The sequence below is a fragment of the Pezoporus occidentalis genome, unplaced genomic scaffold, assembly GCF_034315485.1.
Source record: "Pezoporus occidentalis ecotype Australia unplaced genomic scaffold, CSIRO_AGI_Poc_V1 ctg46, whole genome shotgun sequence".
NCBI classification, from domain to species: Eukaryota; Metazoa; Chordata; class Aves; order Psittaciformes; family Psittacidae; genus Pezoporus; species Pezoporus occidentalis.
The window spans coordinates 404,237-427,434 of NW_026915791.1; the positions used below are offsets into that span (position 1 = coordinate 404,237).

At 39.1% G+C, this 23,198-nt stretch overlaps 1 protein-coding gene across 4 annotated transcripts in view; it reads right to left on the reverse strand.

Moving 5' to 3' along the window:
• Positions 1-21,938, reverse strand: part of KLHDC1 (kelch domain containing 1) — a 31,095-nt gene extending 9,157 nt beyond the window's left edge. For 2 of the 4 annotated variants that reach the window (XR_009967943.1, XR_009967942.1), the window contains exons 1-9: positions 21,577-21,938; positions 17,613-17,683; positions 14,960-15,077; positions 13,901-14,019; positions 12,048-12,126; positions 11,138-11,221; positions 8,492-8,575; positions 4,777-5,001; positions 2,231-2,289 (exon numbers count right to left, since the gene is read on the reverse strand). Coding sequence is in view for 2 of the 4 variants with exons in the window: in XM_062635609.1 (XP_062491593.1) it covers positions 2,231-2,289; positions 4,777-5,001; positions 8,492-8,575; positions 11,138-11,221; positions 12,048-12,126; positions 13,901-14,019; positions 14,960-15,077; positions 17,613-17,683; positions 21,577-21,678 (941 nt within the window). In the remaining 2 variants the exon portion in view is untranslated. The remainder of the gene's footprint in view (positions 1-2,230; positions 2,290-4,776; positions 5,002-8,491; positions 8,576-11,137; positions 11,222-12,047; positions 12,127-13,900; positions 14,020-14,959; positions 15,078-17,612; positions 17,684-21,576) is intronic. The other 2 variants (XM_062635609.1, XM_062635610.1) reach the window with 2 other exon arrangements.
• Positions 21,939-23,198: the final 1,260 nt, after the last annotated feature.

The window sequence follows — 23,198 nt, forward strand, 5'->3', positions numbered from 1 at the left end:
GGAATGACACTATGGCTTTTTAGAGGCAGTTTTCAGCTGCAAATGGATTGTCTGAGTAGAACTATTCAAAACTATTGCTGGTACTCAAATGACATAGAGTGATTTTCCTTTATTTTACACTCCCAATACGTAACTATACTGGTCTCAGCAAGCACTTCTTTGCTATATTTTTTCAGTATCTCAAGGACTCTTTGCAGAGGTGCTATAGAATGGCTGGATAGTAGGCTCCTAAATTTATACTGATCAAAGTCTATACTGAATCATGGATAAATCTTGTGAGCTATTCTTGGATCACAACATAGATACTGGAACAATCTTAGGTTTTAGGAATTTAGGCTGCATTTAGTGTTACCGTCTTTAGTCTAAGGATGTGTGTGTATACATATGAAAAATCAGCCTGGTGTTCAGGTCAAGACCAGAAAACACTTTTAAAAAATTTCAATATTGATTTTCAAATGCCAAATAAAAGGGAACACTGGCTGAAGACTTAGAGATTGGACATCCCTCCTTCAGGGCTTGAAATTCCTCTCACTGACTTCTCACTCAACTGTCCCAGGTTTCCTTTTGAAAAGCAATAAAAAGCAAGCAAACAGCAGCTGCTCATGTGACAACAAAAAGTAAGCAACTAAAGCAATTATCTGAATAGTCAATCCACTAAGAGGTATAGTTCACAGTCTAAGAGAGACAGTGCTATCATTTACAATGAGCACTGTTATTTTCAAACAACCAGCAATGAAAAGGAGGAATTAAACTGATTAGTTATCCTTAAATATTAACTGAAGAGATCTTTGATAGGACACTGCAGGACTTCTTTCTGGTGCTCCCATCAGCAGCACAAAAGAATAGATGAAGAACTGTGCACTTGCAGCCCAGAAAGCCAGCTATATCCTGGGCTGCATCAAAAGAAGTGTGAAGAGCAGGTCAAGGAAGAGGATTCTCCCCCTCTACTCCACTTTTGTGAGACCCTACCTAGAGTACTGCATCAAGCTCTCAGCCCCCAACATAGGAAGGATGTGCACCTGTGGGAGCAAGTCCAGAGAAGGCCACAAAGATGCTCAGAGGGCTGCAGCACCTCTCATCTGGAGACAGGCTGAGAGAGCTGGGCTTGTTGAGCCTGGAGAAGAGAAGGCTCTGGGAGACCTTAGATAAGCCTTTCAGTACATAAAGAGGCTGGAGAGGGGCTTTCTTCAAGGGCCTCTAGGAACAGGACAAGGGGGAATGGCTTTAACTGGCAGAGGGGAGACTTACATTAGATATCAGGAAGAAGTTCTCCCCTGTGAGGGTGGTAAGGCACTGGAAGAGGTTGCCCAGAGATGTTGTGGCTGCCCCATTCTTGGCAGTGTTCAAAGCTAGGCTGGGCAGGGCTTTGAACAACCTGGTCTAGTGGAAGGTGTCCCTGCCCATGGCAAGGGGGTTGGAACTAGATGATCTTTAAAGTCCCTTCCAACCCAAACCATTCTGTGATTATGTCTACTCCTTTGCTTTGCTCTCAGGTCAGAGAACCCACTTGGTGTGGGATCAGATCAGCAGCCACAGGTGGTTACTGTTGGCCATCACAGGTATATGAAGTACATAAAGCCCTGGAGCAGGACCAGTACTCAGGAAAGGTGTATTTCATGGTCTTTTATGAAATTACTGTCAGGTTACCTTGAGAATAGGAACAGAACAGTGATTGTCATCCATCCATTTATCTCCTGGTTTATCACCTAGCAATATATGCACTGATTCTACACACGGAGTAGGTGCCATCATATATGCTATATGCAAACAAACAAATCTTAGGAAGTATCCTAATACCTAATTTAGTTTAAAATTGAAGTATGGTCATACTTTTTCTTAATTTTTTAAGAAATGGTTAAGATGCTTATCTTAGATGGGGTGAGATCTTTCCCCAGTCTGTACCATAACCAGCCAAATATATGCACTAAAAACAGTATTCAAAAAGACATCAAAATTCCATATGGATAAATGTACTGGTCTTGAAAATTAGGATGTTACATCACTACATGCTCTGCTTAAAACAGTATCATCAACGCTTTGGTGTGGAACAGAAAAAGCTTAGTAACCACTATAAAATTAAATTAAATTGAAATCACAATATAACAGCTGTTAAAATAGTCCCCAAACTCCCATTCTCTTCTTGGAAAAGCTCAAAATTAGCAGTGGAACTATTTAACAATATGTTTCCATCTGTTACACTCAACTTTAAATGCTATAGAGAGAAACCTACCTTCCAGACCAAGTCCAAGTGTCTAAATTCAGGCAGTGCAAATCATTCATCCTAGTTTGCTAAAAAAAATAAATAAATAAAATCCCAGTTCTGTTACATTAAGCAAACAATGAGCAAAGTATTTCAGCAAGGCCTTCCCAGGACAGAATATTACAGAAAAGTAATAGTATTTTGAAGAAAACTGTACCCACGTGCCTTAAACAACACTATTTTGTGGCAGATGAAAAGCGTTTCTCCTCAAAAAACCCATGCAACTCTCAAAAATGTACCTGACAGGAATATTTACAGCCATGCAATGGCACGATGGGTTCAATTTTAGCTTTAATAGTAGTTTAATAGTGAAGAACTATGTGATCTTCAGTTCCTGCAAACATATTCCAATTTTCATCCATAGACTTCACAGTAGGTAATTGCAGAGGGTATAAACACTCAGGTAGTTCCTCTCATTATTTTTCTTTGCATTCTGACCAGAACTATGCATCCTCCTGCTTGGTCACTTATTCCTTGAAATATTCTAATAGGTACTGTACTGTGTACATGACATCCCACAAAAAGTTTGTCACATCTGTGTTTTTTCTCTTTTCCAGAAGGCAAGCCTTTTCTCAGAGTTACTAATAGCAACAACAAGGTTCTATGACCCCTTAGCATTTGTCACAATAAAATGTATCGATAAGAACAATGGGAGGTCAATACACTTACATATCTGCCTGTGTTTTAGGATGAAGGAAGGAAGTGCCTTAGAAACATAAAATGAGGGGGGGGAAATATAAGAATTTCTTTGCTTTAGGTTGTGACAATATCTTCAATGGCTTTCAATACCCTTGACGGGTATTTGTGATTCCCTTAGGTACTACAAAACAGTATCTGAAAAGTAGGGAAATATATTTTGCCTTACCTTACAATTCCTTTTCTCCTAGGGTAGTATATAGATCTATTAGAATAAGTCTTTCTCCAGCTTGCAGATCCTTTGAGGCAGAAACTAGACTTGTCATTTAAGTCAGAATAAAAGTAGTTTTACTCATGAGGACTCAGCCAGTTATTGAGCTTGAGAGACTTCCAAAGCTGTCCATCAGAGCTATGGAAAGTCTCTCAGGGTATTTCAGGAAACAGCAAGGATTTCGGGATAGCTATGGCCTCCTCTGATCAAGTACCTTCTAGCCCTTTTCTGTGCTAGGGAAGAGAATGTTAACTAGCATTTTGGAATGCCTTCAGACAGGCCAGTAGGCTGAAGAAAAGCAGAATGTGAGGGCCTTTATGCAGTGCTTGAGAGACTTTACCCACATAAGAGGGTGGATGTAACAGTAAAACACAGTCCAGCTGACAGCTAGTGGAACAGATCTGTCTTCCATGACAAGTCTATTCAGTTTCCTGCTCCCTCAGGTGGCTTTGAAAGAGATGTGGAACAAATTATAAAAGCGGAAAGCAAAATGCAGTTATTGAGTATCTTCTACTGTACCTGTACACAGCTAGACACTTGGGGGTAGGGTGGTAAAAAGCAACATCCTAGCCTCTAGAACTAAAAAAAACATTTAATCATTTCAGAATAACACAGTTCAATATGGAGGACATCTATTAAAAGAGAAGGAAGAAAGAAAATTGCTGTTATGCTGGAAATTATGTTTTCAGGAAGATCCTGTTCAAGACCTCCTCGCTGACTTTCCTTTCCTAGGCATTAGGCAGAAGACAGAGTAGCTTTCAGTTTCTTGGCCCTTGGGAAATCAATGTATTACAATCTTTACATTCTCATGATTCAACAGACTGACAGATGCATAATTACATCAATCTCATTTTGAATTCAACACACAGCATCAGTTGGACATTTATGTCTTAAGATTCAGTCCTTTAACATAGCTTTAACAAATGAAAATGCCTTTCTACCCAACCCTTAATTTGGAAACTATTATAAAGCACACAGTTACATTATAGTGTAGTCACTTGCCACATGCAAAGTTTTCTTGTAGTTCCTCATGTATTTCTAAATGCTACCTACTATATTTAATCATTTATGTGACAATCCTAAAATGAGTCTTAACTGTCTTAATAGCATCAAGCCTCGTAAGAGGGTTTGCCTTTCCCTTTTTGCTACAAGGACTCCTTAGACATCCTACTTATCTATGGCATGTTCATTTATTTGCATCCCAGTAAACATTAACCAGGATCTGCTTTGTCTCAGGATTAGCTTTCTAGCATGATGAAAGCCATTAAGGGCGATGTTCACAGTGATGCTCACTGCTGGTACAGTAAACTGTGCAGCTCTCCATTCTGAGATTCACAATCAAGCAGCTATTACAGCTCAAAATCTTTGTAAGAGAAGGACTGCAGTTCAACATATCTTCTGATCTTCAGTGGCAGAAAGGATAACAGGAAATATAAACATGCATACATTAAGGCTTCACATATGTGAAGAGCTGCTGGAAAGACTTATTACTTCATCATTCTTTACATGAAAACTTTCCACTTAAATCAAACATGAGACTCGCATCAACTTTTGGACTAACTCTCCTTCCTTCCCACTTTCTCCCATTTCTGCTTTTTCAGGGGCTTACCTGGAGGAACAGAGTCCACATAATACTTCTGAGCCTGTTTTCAAATGATTCCTGGTACAATTGATTTTGATCATCATCATCTTCTTTAACCAGTTCTAGCTCCAAGTCTGGAAAAAGGTGCCCTTTCCTCCCAGAAAGATGAATAGGAGAAGCCTCATGACACTTCCTGGCCCTTTCTGGTTCCTTGTAGAGCCTTTTCCCTGGGAAGATTTGTATTATGGTGAACTAGAAGGAGAAGGAGGAGCAGAGCAACCCTGTATTTGCTCCTTACTGTATGGAGAAAAGCAAGACTTCATCCTTTGGGGAGGAGTTACTCCTGCTGTCAGGAAGTGTAGTGTTTTTCTGATGTATTTAGCTTTCCTGTTTCATGATTTAACATTAATTCCTCAAGCCCTACTGAATGTTCCCTACCCTTTGTAAGTTTTCTTCCATTTATTTCTAGAATAGAAAGTAAATCAATAATACTAAGATGAAAATTACATTTGCTGCTCCCCTATAAAATTAATATAGCCTTCCAAAATTTCACTCTTTTCTGACATTGTTCCCAAGTGGTTTCACTGAAATTTAGCAAATGGTTATTAAGGAGCTGATGCTACCTGAGGAAAATAAAAACCTTTAGATCAAAGGGATCTAAAAGATCAAAGATCAGAGGGATCTAAAAGATCAAAGATCAAAGCCTTCTTGCATTTCTGAATCCTATAGTCAATAGTCAGAGTTAAACAGAAGCCAGAGGGCATGTCCTCCTAGGGCATATTCTAATCATGCAACAGCACAGTGGAGAAATGACAGGCAAGCTCCAGTTTACTAATAATTTCACTTGCAGAGGCTGCATGAGAACCCTAGCTTGAGTTACAAAGCCATTCAGTTGCAGCAGGCACAGTGCAGCAACCCTAACTAGTTTGTACACAACAATCAATGCTATCATGTTTCTGGGGTGAAGACCTCTGCGCCTCACAGAAATAGCCCTTGCTAACAAAAAGCCAAAGGGAGCAAGGCTTTGAAGGCTGAGGAAGCATTCAGAAATAAATGGTAGGCAAGAAGGTCCTGAGCTGCATGTGTACTTCTTCACATCTAGGGTTCCTTCTCTCTCACAACTGCAGGCTTGCTAAATGAGGAGCAGGTTTTGGTTTAACTGTGCTTAGCAAGAGTTCATTTATACAGCAAAGAGCAAGTCCATAGCAGAGGCACAGGGCTCATTTAGTCTGGCTAACCTCGACACATAAAGATTCAAGTAAGTCTAGATACTTTCTCAATCTCTCCTAATATCCTATTATTTCCTTAGTTATTTGCAAATCAAGTTTGTCCAAATCTACAGTTCTGGAATCTACTGTGTGCAGTTCTCTTGCAGTCAGAGGTGGGATTTTAACAACAATTCTAGATGTTGTTAGCCTGTATGAAAGGCCACATAATGAATAATGATAAGAATAAACAGAATCAATTTTGGTTACTTTCTTTGCTGATTGCTCTGAAAAGGTAGTTAGCTAAAAATTTTCCTGCAGCTGTGGGAAGAAATTGAGACTGAAAAGCTGGCTGGATGTTGCATAGCCATTCTGAATATGCCTCAACCTGTATGTCTGGTTTCTGTCTGAGCAAGCAGGAGTAAGCCTTTTTGTAACACAACCATAGTCTTTCCCTAAGAAGAACATTGCATTCAAGTACAGCTTTTATAGCATAAAGAACAGGGGATAGGGAACAAAGTGCAATTTTACACTGTTTTATTTGCAAGTACTTAAGAATGCAGGGTTTAGGTTATGGCAGCTTTCCAAGATGAAGTTGGCATACGTTTATTGTAGGGCATTTTCAACCAACAGTTAATTCCTTCTCCTTCAGGTAATAAAATTGTAGAAACACAGCACTGAGGGCTTTTAAAAGCTTCTTCACTGTTACTTTTCATAACAGTAGAGATAAAAAGCATGAAGTCTCATCCTCAAGCTGAATATGATTAAAGGCTCTAAATTAGCTGTAGGTAAAAAGAGCTAAAAACTTACAAAAAAAGGATACAGAAGAGTACACATTACCTTAGTTTTTTTTACTTGCCTTACATAATTTGTTTCTCACATTTCCAATTAAACTCCAGCTCATACAGAATCCTTTAAAAATACTGTTTTCTCTGTGCTTTTGCATAGAGCTGGTACACTTTCCAGCCCACAAAGAAACTATCCTTGCAAAAAAAAAATGTACAAATGATAGGGGAGCCTGCATTAGTTCAGACTACCTACCACCATCCCTATTTTCAGACGTAAGACAGGAATAAATTTTTTTGTAATGGATTGCTGTCTCAGGCTTAAATTCTTATACTAATGCTTCAGCAAAGAAGAACTCAAGAGAAAAGTCTATTAGAAAAGTACTAGAAAAATTAAGTATGTTGCTGAGAGCTTTTAGTTTCATTGCTTACCAGTGGTGGTTCAGGTTTGTTTGGTACAGACCTTTTTTTTTTTTTAATACTATAAACAGCTGGGAAAAGTTATTATTATAGATGAAGAATCTAGCTTCTATTTAAATATGCACTGATTGCATCCTATACAGACAGCTCTTGCACTGCTTTAAGGGATAACAGACTGAAGGTACTCCCCATAGCATATTAAATGGTACAGTCTTGGATTAACTATCAAGAAAGCAAATACAAGCCTTACTCTTGCTGTAAAGAGCTTATATTGGATCCACAGAATAAAGCTGTTAACAGCAATCTCTATGGTACGCTGCACACATTCTGTATCAAAGGCACAGAGCATGCTAAAGGTAGAGACTGCGACTGAAAAATTGACATTCAGAGAACAGAGAAGAAGCTTAAAAGGATTGGAAAGACCTATGCTTGCAGTAGCCTGTGCTATCAGGTAACATGCTGCAGCATCCTGTACCAGCTTGAATATGCAGAGACTAATAGCTCTGTATCCAGACATCATAATCACATGCTGCTCTTCCAAACATCTGTATTTCAGTTGCTTATGTGCAAAAAATGGCAAAAGTTAAAATTATAAAGCCAACTGAAATCTGTTATTTTTCAAATCCTACCTTTCAACACAACATCTTGCAAGTGTAAAGATAAAATACTGTATCCCAACAACTATTCTGGACTTTGCTTTCCCAGAAGGTAAAAGCATCAAAGTATGAGAGATGTATACATAATTGACTGTTCTTGCACATTTCCTTCCTTTAGCTGGGTGTGGGGGGAAAGAGGAATACAAGCTAAAAATCCCAGTTGTATTTACTGCTTGCTAGCACTTCATTATGTGAAATGGGAAAAAAAAAGACAGAAGGTTTGATGTATAAATCTGCTACACTGTAACAAGCCCAGAATGCCAGTGTCTCATCATTTATTTAAACCTGCTCTCTCAGCAGGCTTGCTTTGCTCCACTCTCAAAGAACTGACTCTTACAGAGGTGACACATGTCAACCCCTTTTGTTGTTTTATAAACACTGGCATTTACCACAGAGTCATCTTTTTTTTTTTTACTTTCTGGGGACAATGTATAGTTCAACGTTAACACTACAGACAGAGAAACAGACTCTTCTTTTTGTAAGCTAGAGGGGGATGAAAAGAAGCATCCTGGATTCAACATCCCTAACATACAGGTTAGACCAAAGACATTTTGGATTTTTTTTTCTACTACAAAGAAATTTGCCATTGAAAAAAACAAACGAACAAAACCAACAAAAACCAGCCTGCCAAGAAAACAGTATTACTGCTAATGTAATGTTTTAATTAAACACTAACCAGCACTCGTCCTCCGAAGATGTAACCTTTATTTCCCAGCACAGCACATGTATGAGCTGCTCGAGGCTGAGGTGGATCTCCACCCTGAAAGAACCAAAATAAGATCCTTTAGAACATCATCAAAGTGACAGCCAAGGATAGCGGTAAGTCAATAACACAGAGACTGCAAATGTAAGGCCAACATGCATCAACACACTGACAGAACTGCAGGTTTAACATTAAATCATTTGTAGTCATGTCCAAGACCCCACAGACACTAGAAGATATGCATAATTGCCAAGGACAGCTTTTACTGAGTTCCCTCAGTTGCTGATGTTTAATATGTTCCCTCTCGGTCTGATTTATCATTGCTTAAGTGAAATTCAGTTAATTTATCTTTAATTCCTAAGCATAAAATTACAGTTAACACATCAGTTATTGTTGATATATCCCGTGCAGTTTTATTTTTCCAAAGTGCAAATCATCAGGAACTGGTACTAAAATCTTCAGAAATCAGAGCTTAAAATTTGATGCTACATCCAGTATTCACATGCCAAAAAGCCTTCCCTGTGTAAATCAGAAATAAAGACAGCAAAATTGGCTTTTACTTTTCAATGGTAATTTATTTCTTTTTTTACACTTAGTTTTATAGGAATTTTAGAACATCCTATAAAGTCCATAAAATAGTGTCAGACGCTCAATATACCTCTACTGAGTTCTTACGTAAATTGACCAGAATTTTATGAACCCTTACTGTATACTATCATATTAATACCAATAAATAGAAACGTGTGCATTACTATTTTACTGGGAAAGTGAGTCTCCATGGTCTTTTGGAAGATTGTTAAAAATAATGTATTTGCTGGATAATATCTGATCTGTTTCTTCTAACAGTGCAGCATGACAAAGAAAAATTTGTTCAAAAGACTTTTCAACATTAACTCCTGAAGGGAATACAACAACTCCTTATATACAATGCTCAAAATAACAAGCATACTAAACATGTATCTTTATGCCAAAAGGAAAAAAAACTGAAGGTCTAACTAGCAATACAGCAAGTTTACTCTCTCTCACCCCATGCCTTCTGTAAGCCTGTGAAAATCGAATAGTGAGCCAAGGGAAACTAGATTTCAAGACCACTATTGTTCTTTCAGCCCAAAATACTATCCTCCACACTGACCTTGCAGCTTTATGAAAAGGGGGAAGCACCAGAACGGAAGAAATCCCCTGGCAGACTTTAATCTCTCATGTGGTCAACTGTCTGTTGTCTGTGATAGCTTATCCATGTTGCAGATTAATTATACACAGATACAGGCATTGAAATGGCTTTATATAAAAACAGTTCAGAGAGATGGGGTTTGTTAACCTCAGTTTGGCACTCTTAAAACCATTCATTCATTTCTACCACAAGCTCCCCGTAGACCTTTGCTTCATTCCAGAACCCTTGGGTAGATGTGAGGCAGGATGAATATAGAGCCTATAAAGATACCCAAAGTTGGTATAATTCATTTCTGCAGGACCTGAGCTTGCTTTGTGAGGAGCTACACCACCTCCACACCCTGTTCCTCAGCCCCACTCCAGTATTCCTACTAAATGTTTTCCTGGAGTATTCCAGTTCCTTGTCTTTCCAATAATGGACTGCTGACAGTAATTTTATATTCCCAACAGTAGTCTTAAAGCTTAAATACAAAGCTTTATCTCAAAATTATCCTCTAGATACAGAATACTGTATCATCCTCTAATGTGTCCAGATTTCTAATAACTTTTCTGAAGGTTACAACTAGTTTTTTTTGCATTAGAACCACTTTATAGAAAAAAAACATATCTGATAACATTCTGTGGGGAAAAAAGAAATTCATACTAGTTCTGAATTTTTCACCTTGCAGAGGCATTGAGTGTCCCCCGTTTCATGTTATAAGCATGAACAACACTAAGCATATTCAAATTACTTTTCATAGAATCACAGAATAGTTAGCGTTAGCAAGGACCTTAAGATCATCTCGTTCCAATTCCCCCTGCCATGGGCAGGGACACCTCACACTAAACCATGCCACCCAAGGCTCTATGCAACCTGGCTCTGAACACTGCCAGGGATGGAGCATTCACAACTTCCCTGGGCAGCCCATTCCAGTGCCTCACCACCCTAACAGGAAAGAACTTCTTCCTTATATCCAACCTAAGCTTCCCCCATTTAAGCTTTAACCCATTATCCCTTGTCCTATCACTACAGTCCCTAATGAATAGTCCCTCCCCAGCATCCTTATAAGCCCCCTTCAGACACTGGAAGGCTGCTATGAGGTCTCCACGCAGCCTTCTCTTCTCCAGGCTGAACAGCCCCAACTTTCTCAGCCTATCTCCATACAGGAGGCGCTCCAGTCCCCTGATCATCCTTGTGAACCTCCTCTGCACTTGTTCCAACAGTTCCATGTCCTTTTTATGTTGAGGATACCAGAACTGTACACAATACTGCAAGTGAGGTCTCACGAGAGCAGAGTAGAGGGGCAGGATCACCTCCTTCGACCTGCTGGTCATGCTCCTTTTGATACAGCCCAGGATACCGTTGGCTTTCTGGCCTTCTTTTCCCCAACATCAACTTCTAGAGCACAGTAACTACTGAAAATGCAGTAAAATCACAACTGTGTCAAAAGACCAGACAAACACACTCACTCTAATTGCTGGTTGAGACCAAGTTTGTGTGGTTGTATCAAAAACATGAACATCATTGTGCCATCCCCAGAATATCTGTCCTTCCTAAAAAAAAAAAGTTTAAAAATTAAAAATAAGTGTATTTTATTTTAAAATCTTTGTGCTTGTTGGATACAGACCCAGTAGTGATCCATCAAACAGAAAATGCACAATTTTATTAAAAGAAACATGTTAGTATTTTTCATAATGATGCAGCAGCTCAAGTCTAGTTAAAGGACAACAGTGTTCAGGAATTTTAGGGCTGATGACAAATGGGCTTTTGGCACCAACATAATGAACTGCAGGAGACAAATTCTACCTTCTAATTTTGTGTGTAGCATACTAAGAAATAAATAATTGTACAAAGTAATACGTTTCTCTAAGTCAGTATTTAACATTTGATGTAAGGATCTATACTCCCCTGAATGCATATGTTTTTCTTATTAATTCCTGCCACTAAATATTGTATTCAGTCTCCTTTCTATTAACTGTAAGAAATCTTTTTAGGAAACCAGCTAATTCAGACATCTCAAAGTATTGGCATTTACTCTGGATAACAAATTAAAAGAACTTAACTGAAAGTATTTGTCAGTTAAGACTTGTGAACCTGTACATTCCCTACTGTTACTTCAAGGAAATCTTCAGAATTAAAATACTGCCTTTGATTCTGCTTTAAGAGCATTTTGTTTCACTGAACTCAAAGCTTAGCACTGGCTACTTGGAATACACCAAATAGCCAACGGCTCCCACCATGGCATAGCTGAAATTTCAAATCTGAAGTAGAAGCTTCTTAATTTGCATTTCTGCTACAAATAAAAAAAAAAATTCAGTCAGATTTTCATACTTACAATCAGAAAGCACAAAGCACTCTGAATTGTGACAACTCTCTTACCCAAAAAGCATCATGGACATCAAAACAATCACTCAGTTCATTATGCTTCCTACAGCCATAGCCACCAAAATATATTAGCCTGAAAGAACAACAATAAAAATATGTTCAGTTGGCTGCTTTGTAAATAACATTCAAATTAATAAACTGTAATAATTTATTTCAAATTTTTATTACCTACTGTACTGTATATTAATAATATAAACAACTTAAAATATCTCATATTGCACCTAATTACCTAGCAGTCCTTACTGAGATGAAGATTAACAGCTATGCTCCTCAACAAGCCTGACAGAAATCCACATAAGCTACGAAGGAGACTACTTAAGAAGAGTCCCTATTCTCTATCCTACCCAAGAGTCCCTATTCTCTATTCCTTCATTGACAAACTTATTACAGTCACATTTTCAGTCACAAGTCTCCAAGTGACACACAACACACAAGACTGTGACATGCCTAAGCTTTTGCTAGAATTCCTGCCCTTTTCTGTTGAAATTCCTGTGCTCCTGCTGCCTTTGTTAGCCTTCCGTATACATCTTTTCACAACAAATGTTCCCAAGGTTCTGCCCACAGACTGCCTATGACCCACGAAGTCTTTCTGTAACTTATAAAGAGATTCTTTCAACTAAGTGCTACTGAATGTATTGCAAGTACTGTTACACACCTCCCAGCCTAATATTCCACCCATGAAATGGCCATCCATAAGTAATGGTTCCTAAAGTTTTAACTTCAACATTTGAGGATATTTGGTATAGTTGCTAGTGATCTTGGGAGAAGGCAATTAAGGAAATGCTGGGGTGGTGAAGATCATTCCAGACTGACATTCCTGGGGAAACAGAGTTACTGAAAGCATTGTGCAATACACCAAGACATCCTGATCTGCAAACTCACATCTTGTGAAATTTTAATGTATACTTCTGCAAAGGTGCATAGCTTGTCCCCAAATACTGTTGTTAAATGAAAAGGTTACACTCTGCCACCTAAAACAGGAGATTTTCTCAGTATGCAGATTACATGATACTCTGAATAGATTAATTACATTTTGAATAATCTCATGTTAACAGCTAAGAAGTTGTTCAAACATATATAATTTCATACATCTTGCAGTTAAATTTGAATTACAAACCCAAGACAGAATACTGAGAGGCATTATACATTTATGCAAAACCTCTTTAGATGTGGATTCCAGAAACAGAAAAATAATTTACATTTTATAGTGTTCACTGTATATCATATTCTTGTTTACAATAGCTTTTATAGTAAATCACTGACATGCCACTTGTAACCACATACGCCACATATCCAGACATTTAATAAACACAATCTGAATATTTATTTTCAGCTAAGTATTTTTCCTCAATACACTCCATAGCTTTTACAACACAAATATCTAAGCTGACTTGGTTCTTATAAAATAATCACTGAAATGGCTTTGCAGCTGTCAGCATCTGTAGGCTATTAAAACCTTTGAAAATGTACTAAATATATTATTGCAGGTAATAATATAATGCTTATATAATGGAACAAAAAACAACATCCTTTTTATAATGACTTTTTAACATGTTGAAATTAAACCCAGGAGTAACAGATGCATACTGGTTTTTATCGGAAGTCTCACATCATCACACAAACTTTTACTAAATTTCCTAACCCTCTCCTAAAGTGGGTTTATACTTACCATTAATTCAGCTCACACATGAGAAAACTCTGGTAGAAAGTTGTTAGGAGAGTTACATAAAATCCCATAACAAGTCAAGCTAAGAATTAAGTTTCATGAATCCCAAACCTGCGTGCTCTTCACTTTATAGTACTTCGTCTCTGCAATTAGCACATATTAAATATTCTTAATGTGTTACCTGTCCTTATACACCCAGCAGGAAAGCTTGTCACGTGGTGTAGGAGGTTGACCTTTAAAATTTGTAATTTTTTTCCACCTATAGGTTCCATTTTTTGTTCGCAAATTAACATAATAAAGCTTAAAAGAAAAAAATTACAACATTTTCAGTATAAATGGTGTTGAAGAATCCAGCACAAATCACCAACAAAAAGAACAACCCAATACCCCCAGAATACACTCATTCCTTTGAAAACAAAAACCAAAACAAAAGAAACTGACAGTGAAATTTACAGTATGTAGCAACATACAGGAAGAGTCCAATACATCACAAGAATACAGTTAAAGTGTCAAAATCAGCAGCAAGTTTCCTTGCCTTCACTCAGCCAGTAATATCCTGCTCCTTCCAGAGTCAGCTGAAGCTTTGCAAATACTTCTGCAAGACAAACAGCTCCCAATTCAGTTCTACTGGCAGAACTGTTAGTAGTTCCACCTAACCTAACCAGGTAACTGTCCAAAAAACAACAAGGCCTGTGAACCAGGTACTGAACTGAGATCTGGTTACAGGCTCCATTTTAGTTATTTTCTAGTCATGACTGAACTCTGACTTCATTTACACTAAATGACAAAACGGCTCATTTCATCCACTTTTTTACACCGGTCTTCAGTTACAAGGAAAACTGGTAGCTCTATTTTAACGTTATTACCTGAATAGATAAGAAAGATAATCACTATCAAACAGCAAAAAGAAAAGTGATATTCTGAGATCAATTTTGACTGCCAACATATTAAAAAAAAAAAAAATTTAAATTGGGAAAGCACTGGCAGTTTTATATAAAGTTTCACATAATGGGTCTTATTCTGAAGCTATGATTCAGTGAAAAATATAAGGAGTTGAACCTTAATACAAAAACTAAAGGATTTTTGTCAGTTTAAAAGTATCCTTTTTCTACAAAAATAAAGCTTTTTCCTTAAATTTCTCCTTAATTCAAATGTAAAGTACACCAGACAAAACACCAGTGAAGTCAGCATCATTATTCATTCAAATACAGTATGAAATGGAAAGAAAATAATACAATACCCGATTACTGTATCCTTTATCATCAAATCCACCAAATATGTACAGCTTCCCATTAATGCTTGCCCCACAGCTTCCTGACATGGAAGTGGGTAACTCTCCTTCCATTAGGTGCATTGTCCTGCAATTTAGCACATACATTAAGCCTTACAGTGCTGCTTTCACATCTGTTACAGTTAAACCTAAACCAGGTGTATTAATGATTTTTAGACTTAAAGCTAAAAGTTTTGGGCATAACTAGCACTAGAAACAATAGCAAATACATAAAGTCAGCCTCCTGTGGTTTAGGAAGACTTCCATGTGAATACTGTGCATACATTTATGAAGCATCTCAATTTTTCTGAAGCTGAAGCCCATCTTAAAAAGAGCATTCATAGAGCTGAAACAAAAATTATTCAAAACCTGGAATTACTATTAACTCCAAAAATTCCTGAAATGATAACATGGTATTGCTGTTATTTTACAAGTGGAAAACTGAGGCGGAAGTAGAAATAAAGGTCAGAAATACTCAATCATTTACATGCCCTGCTCGTAAACCTGCATTTTCCACTGCACTGTGAAATCTTCAATAATGCCAGTTTTAGTTGTAAGTTCTCTGTTCTGCAGTAGCAACAGCAGTTCCTAACCTTTTCCTAGCTAGTTTCAAGTTACAAACCAGTAACTTCCTATGATGTAAATTGTAACATCACACATCTCAAGCACTACGCAACTATCAGATTAAACTCGATTTCTCCTGGACTCACGAGGCGGAGCATCAGGCCAAGACTGCGCTTAGAAACATCACTCCACACTGAAAACAGTTTTCCCAGGATCTCAAATTTCTACAGAAGATAGGGACCTGCACTGCCATCTCACACCTACATGCACAGAAGACGTGATTTATTTCGGATTTCCACTTTGTCGCCACACCTTCCGTCTCTGTAGATTCAGCAGCCAAATCCCAGTCTCTGTGCTGACACTCCAATTCCTTGCCCCAGCTTATGTGCCATGGGTTTTGGTTGAAGCTTCCTTTCCCTGCCATTCCTATACATTTTTCTCAACTCTCCACCTGATATGACTCTTGTGTCCTCCACCCAGGTCCTTGACTCAGTCTCCCTCCTCAGTCACTGTCTCCCATCTTCAAAGCCTGATTCCACTTCTCCTTCTCCCTGCCATCTCTGTTATCACCACATCTGTTGACTCAGTCAAATCCATTCATTCCCTCCTTCCAGTACATCTGTGCCTAGATCAGATGCCTCCATTATCTATTACTGGTACCTAAACAGAAGAAAAGGATTCCTACAACTTTGAGTTCTGATGCTTGACCTCACCCCAACCTAAAAGAACTGGAGGCAACTATCAAAAGGAAAAGCTTCTTATGCACTAAATCACCAGCTGTGAACAATGCACATATAACCCGTCCCTACGGAAAACAGTGATCACTAGCTGCTCAGGGCACTGCTCCCAACACCTTTGTTATGGCAACAGCACTGCCACAGGCTGGCCATCCTTGCCCTTCTCTGCTCTCTCTCGCTCTCTCTCTCATTCCTGCTTCTTTCCATGTCATACTGTGCACTCAACTGTATGTGCACAACTGTTTGTGCTGCAAACAGAACGAGATCAAGAACAGATCCCGGTTAAAAATAACCCTGGAATAACAAAAGTTAAATTTAACTCAGATCACTTTTCCTGTGTGACCACATTAAAGAAGTGTACCAGTACCACGGGTCCAAGCACACCATGGGTGAAAACCAAGAGAGTATGAGGTTGCTTTTGCCAAACCTTTCACCAAGAGAAACAGGCAGCAAGCTGCAGTCTCAATGAGGGTACAATCTTAAAAAAGACTTGCTAGAACTTCACAGCTAACCATGTGCAAATGGTTGTTTTTGAAATCAGTGACTTCACCACACAGATGTGGAACTTCCTACATACTGTGAGACACCCTCCTGATCTAGCCGTCCTCCCTGCTTTCCTCCAAATTGTTGCTTTGAATATGGGTATGCAAGAAATACATAAACAGTGGGAGACCAGAAATACAGCTGGCAGAAAACACATTTAAGCCCAGATGGATACTACTTTGCCAGACTGAATGCAATTATTGTAACAGAAAACACTGGAAAACTTTAAAAAGAGGTATTGTTCTCTCTCCCCACATATGATATGTAAACATAAAATAAATAAAAAGTAAACATAAAATGAAATGTGAGGATAAATGGCTCATGATGTGCAAGGTTGTAAGTTATTTACGCAAATACACTCAGAACACAAGAAATAAAAAATATGTAATTGCAAATAGATTGAGAACCCAAATAGCCAGTGTTTAAATATTCCTTTTACCATAAAGGTTAACGCATGGAGAACTAAGCCAAAATAAATGCCTGAATAAAATGTATCTGTTTTAACATCAGAGCCTTAAGCCCACAATTTCAAATGTTCTGTTGAAAAAAAAAAGAAAAAACAACTCCAAACAATTATACTTAATAAATTAATGTGTTTCCTAGAGTTCATTTACAAGTACATATGTCTGCTCTTCAGTCTTTACATTAAAGATCTTCTGTTTAAGCTTCAGGGAACAGGAAAAATAACTCACGTACCTGAGGTCTCTTCACTGCAGCTAATTGTAATCTATGCAAAGATTAACCTTGTGTTTTATTTAAACACACAGGATTCAACTCACCATAACCCACTATCTATTTCATAGATCCAGAGCTCATCATTAGGCAAATAAACTTCATTTTCTTCAATTGACTAAAACAGAAAAAAAATTGCAAATGTTAAATATATTATACATTATACACCATACATTTTAAAATTAAATACCAAATCACGCTACTTAGCGACACAGAATAATTTTAAGGAGAAAATCTACCAGAGCATAAGTCATACACCAGCATTATTGCTCAGATCATTACAATTTTGAACAGGCAGCTCAACAATCCTAATACTTTAATTTCATGCTAGAAGTTCAAAAAAGTTGCTTTTCACTTTTTGAAGCTAATAAAAATACTGTATTAGACATTTCCTGGTGTCACTGAGCTTTGCTGATTGTTAATAGTATCTTTATTCACTCAGTTTATGGTGTAAAGATTATAAAAAATATAAATTTCGTGTTTCAGAGGCAGTGAGAGAAGCATTTCAAAAAGCAATAGGAATCAAGTAACCAATTTGTATAAATAAGAAACAAGCACAGGTGAACAATTAAGTCATTATAAAGCATACAAGTGCTACTAAAAAGTAGCATAACAGTATTATAACATGACTATAAATTTTAAAACAAAAAACAAAAAACCAAACAAAACAAACCCCCCAAACCTTGAGAGTTTCCAAGATACTTCCCTACTCTATTAAAAAGCTGGTTTTCTAAATGAAGCATTTTTTCAGTCACTGATGTGATCATTCTGAGCAAATTTTTCTGTACTCTTAGCCTTCACACCTCAAAATGGAAGAACATCAAAGCCAAGCATCAAAGTATTAAGGCTGCTCTTCACATGATGGATTTTTTTTCGTTATTCCACAACCCCTCTATCTTTTACAGAAACTAAGACTTTGCTCTAGTTTGAAAATGGGTAAAGAACCCAACAACTAAATAGAATGTTAGAAAAAAAGTATGCATTTTAGAAATAAGGAACTGAATTCCTCAGGCCTACTCATTAAAGACACAGATTTACAAACTTAAGGTTTTGCCAAGAAAGATGTGCAACAACATAAATCAGACCAAATGTAAAGCTTCTGAAATTAAAACACATTTTGTTTAGCAAGACACTTTTAATTAGGAGGCAATTCTTGGCATAATGGAAATATATAGAGAAAAGTGTAACTGAAAGGCACTTCCTTCAGTTACTTGCAGAGACTGAAGGAAGGAACTTGAAAGAACAAAATGACAAATACAAAAAAGAGTTTAACCTATGTCATAACACTAAAGAGCAAATTAATTCCTCTGTGGAAAAAGATATATGAAGACTCCCAGGCAGAAGCCATATAAGAAAGAAAAATAATTTGGGAAGTAATGATGAGGAAGAATAATAAACAGGAGAATGAAGCCCAGAAGAATGCAGTAGCAGAACTCAGGCTGAGTAACAATGACACCATTAATTATTGTCTTAGCATTAGAAAGAAATGGAAGACTGGGAGGCAATAAGAAGCCAGAGTCAGTAAATAAAAAAAATTAAAAAAAACAACAAACCAAACCAAAAAAGCTCACAGCAAAATTAAATGAGTGCGAGGAAAGTAAGTTAAATACAAAAATGAAATTTAATCATTAACAGTTTTGTTACCGATATTGATTACTTGCCTTTAAATGATATTTTATTATTAACATCTCAATTTGAAAGGTGCCAACTAAGTACATACACACTATGTTCAATACAGTTCATCCTGCTTGGTACCTTTCATAAGGTAGGCTCTGCTGTCACAAGCAGCCTGCAGCTTTTACAAAGTGCAGAGGCTTACGCAATTTTAGATACATGAGTGGTCTGAGGTCAAGCATTTGCTACAGAACCAGCCCTGAGCAAATACACTGATGCCAAAAATAAGTTAGCTGGGCAGCAGGCCACCATCAACATGTAAAATGTAAAATCATTTACTTGTGTAAAGTGCAGCTTAAAGAGTAACCATGACTTTTGTAATACTCTCCACAAATAATACATGAAGCTACTAAAAACGTTTGCAAAGTTTATCTGCTAAACTTAACACACAGTGACTGTGCCATGAGTCCAGGATCCTTTATTAGGAAACCATTGAAAACACTATGCTAGCTAGTCCAACCACAGTTTCTAAAGACCAAAGCACAGGCAAATACCATTACCAGTGATTTAGGCTGCATGGAGTTTAAGGCCAGAAAAGGACACTGAATCTTCCTGTACATCACAATGACACACATTATTTAAATATATTCTTACTCTAAAGGTGGGTAACTTATTGACCCTACAAAACATGTATTCAAATTCTTACATGACTAGCAGTCACAAGAAACACTACCTACCAAAGACCCACAAACAAAGAAAAGCTGTGAGAACAGTTTACAGGCTCCTGAAGGTTCCTTGATTTTATTACAGTTTGGTATTGGGCAAGCCTGGCCATCCAGTAGGCAGAAGAAAGCATGCCAGGGTAACCCAGCCTGCAAACCCCTACTGTCCTGCTTCCTCCCACCACTGAGGGCTTATATTTCCATATTCAGTGTCTGCTTGTATTTTCAGTATTTCAGTAGTCACTGTCAGCACAACCCTTTAAAGGTCAAATGCATAGAATTTAGGACCAGAGCAACTCAAATTCCATGAGCAGCCCACCTCTCCCCCACCTTTGAAGTCTAACTTTTTTAGTTATATATATAAATGGATATAAATTCACAAAAAACAAACAAAATAAAAAAACCACCCCCCCCCAAGCAAAACAAAAACCAACACAACAAACCAAAACCAAATAAAAAACAACCCACAAAACAAAACCAAACCAACAACAAAATTCCAGCTTCCAGGAAGCAAATTATAATGTGCTTCAGGAAATGACAACTAATACCTGAAAGCCTTAGAAACATCCTTCCCTTTGTTACGACACACACTCATAACACATAATGTATTTTCAAACCTAAATCCAGGAGTCCCCAAACAGAATTATTTGCTTGAGTACAAAAGGACAAACTTTGCATATTGGAACGTTTACCTTAACCCATGAAAAATACAGATAGAAGAATACAGAATATGTTAATAGAAACACATTATGCTGACCAAAACAAGTAGTACTAAGCACAGTACTTTCACATTTTAGCGCCAATGTGCACAGACACTGGGTAAAACGAACTGCCTGTGGTTAATGTAGTATCACTCACAGCTCTCTTTTGGTCTGAATTCATCCAGAGGTAAGATTTACAAGGGTTTACTCATGCCAAAACTAGAACTGATCTTTCAATGGAAAAAAAAAAACAAAACCCAACGTATTCTTAGTCTGCCACAGGCTTATTTTTGAAGTGACAGAACTGCTTTCCGAAGGAGGAAAGCACACTGTACGTAACATACAACTACTAATAGGTAAAAAATGCAGGGGTTCCGGAACAAGAATTACACACTGGGAAAAAAGCCGCAAATTATAACCGTCACCCCAAAGAGGAAGGAAGATGAGAGAAGCGTTCCCGGAGTACAAAGGAACCGCACGTTTGTGAGAAATGCGAAAACAAACCGGCTCCGCCAGCCATTCCCCAATACATGCTCCATGACGGAGGCAGTTGAAAACGGAGGAGACAGCTACGAGGACTTAAAAAAAGGGAACAAGAAAATGGTGGGGTGGAGCACACAGAGGAACCCCCCCCTTCCCTCGCACCCTTCTCCTCAGAGCAACCACTGGCGCCTCACGCCCCCCAGCCACCATTTAAAACGCCCGCCCCTGCGGGGCGCGCTGCCCCTACAACTAATCAGCGCCCGCGCTGAGGTAAACAGTGCTCCGCTCCTAGCTCGCCGAGGGGTTACAGCGGCTAAAGGGGCGACTTGGGGCAAGGCAGCGTGGTGCTGAGGTGCTCTCTCCGTTCCGCTTCCCTACCCGGTCTCCTCCGGCCAGCTCCCCCCGTGCGGCTTCTCGCTTCCCCCCTCTCAACTTCCCTCCGCCACTCGTCCTCGCCCTCAGCGCCCTCCGGCCGCCGCCTCCCGCCTTACCACGTATCCCCCCCACACATAGAGAAAGTTCCCGTCCACCACGGCGCAGTGGCCGCTCCGCTCCTCGGCCACGCGGAACAGTTCCGCGGAGTCCGCCGCCATCTTAGGAGAAGGAGGAAGAAGAAGCAGCAGCAGCAGCTCGCGTTCGCGTCCCACCACCGCCTCCTCGGGGAGAGGCTGCGTTTCTCCGCCGGTCGCTTCCCTCAGGCGGACGGGAAGCTAGGAGGGTTCAAAGTGTGGGGCGTCACCCTCCCCTCGGCGCAGGGGTTATGGCGGCTTCCCTTCAGTCCCACCGCCGCCGCCTGCGGAGCTGCCGGGCGGGGGCTGGAGGCGCGCGCCGTGCCTCAGCTGTGCGCGCGGGCCGTGGCCTTCCCTCTGCCCCCTGCTCCCTTGGCGCTGCAGCCGGGGCAGGCTGCAGACGCAGATGTGTGGATGTACTTCACTAGGTTTGCCCTTGCACAGCTCCTGGAAGAGGCCCTGGCAGTGTGGGTACAGGCTGCCGCCATCTGCCCAGTGAGGCGTGCAGGACGACTGCGTGAAGGCTTAATAAACCATGCAGAAGCCTGTGAACAAATTATGAGAGGAGGGAATGAGCACCAATAATACAATCCCTAAACACAAATCCAATGCAAGAATGGAAAGAAGTGTTGGATCTCATCATGGGAGGTAGTTCAAGACGGCCACAGCAAAACACCAAAGGTGAGGCAAGTTATGCTCCTGCCAGAAACAGCAACTATAAAATAGCAGCTGTTGTTAATTACAGCTGTATAGAGTTCAAACTGTTCACCCTAGAGAGTTGATGCTGTGAAGGCTGTCCTCTAACTTGCAGCCTGGAAGCACACTAAGCAAGAAGCTACATGCTGTGGCATGGCGGAATACTTGAGCATACCAAAGGTGCTGTGCAGTACCTATGTAGTGGGGCCAGTGCTGAGGTAGAGGTAACTGACAGGATAAAGCTGATGTTAGGATCTCCATGAGTCATTTCCCATCATGTCACAAGACACGCGTTTTCCATTATTTGAGGGATCTCTGCTCCCTGTTATTCCCACAACTATATAGTCTTCCCTATAGATTAGCCTGCTCTTAAACAGCAGGCTGGGAAAAGCAAAAGCCGCTTACACTGCCATTCCAGCTCTTATGCTGTTAGAGCAACAACCCAGTGAGTTCCAGCTGAACTGGAACTAGCTGGAATGAATGAAAATAAAATCAGCTACTGCTCTTCAGAGCAGTAGAGCATGTGAGAAATGAGCACTTTAGCATCTTGTAAAAGGACACTGAAAAGTAACTGTAAAGATTTTCTTGTGAAAGTGGGACATAACACTTCCTCTGTTGGATCTAGGAGGGAAGACATTGATTATTCCTGTCATATTTGAATGAAGAAATGTAATGATGATGCATTGGGATGATGGTTAAAACACCAGAATAAGCATATGGAATGTGGGTAACAGGCAAACTATCTGTAAATCTACAGGTCAGGTAGAACTACAATGTGATGTCTTGGAAAGCAGCTTAGATGTGCAAAGTCAGCAGCCCATGTTTTTGCCAGTAAAGCAGTGTTGGCCATGAAAATGCTTCATGTAACAAAACAATTCTATTGATACACCTTTGGCATGAGGAAGATA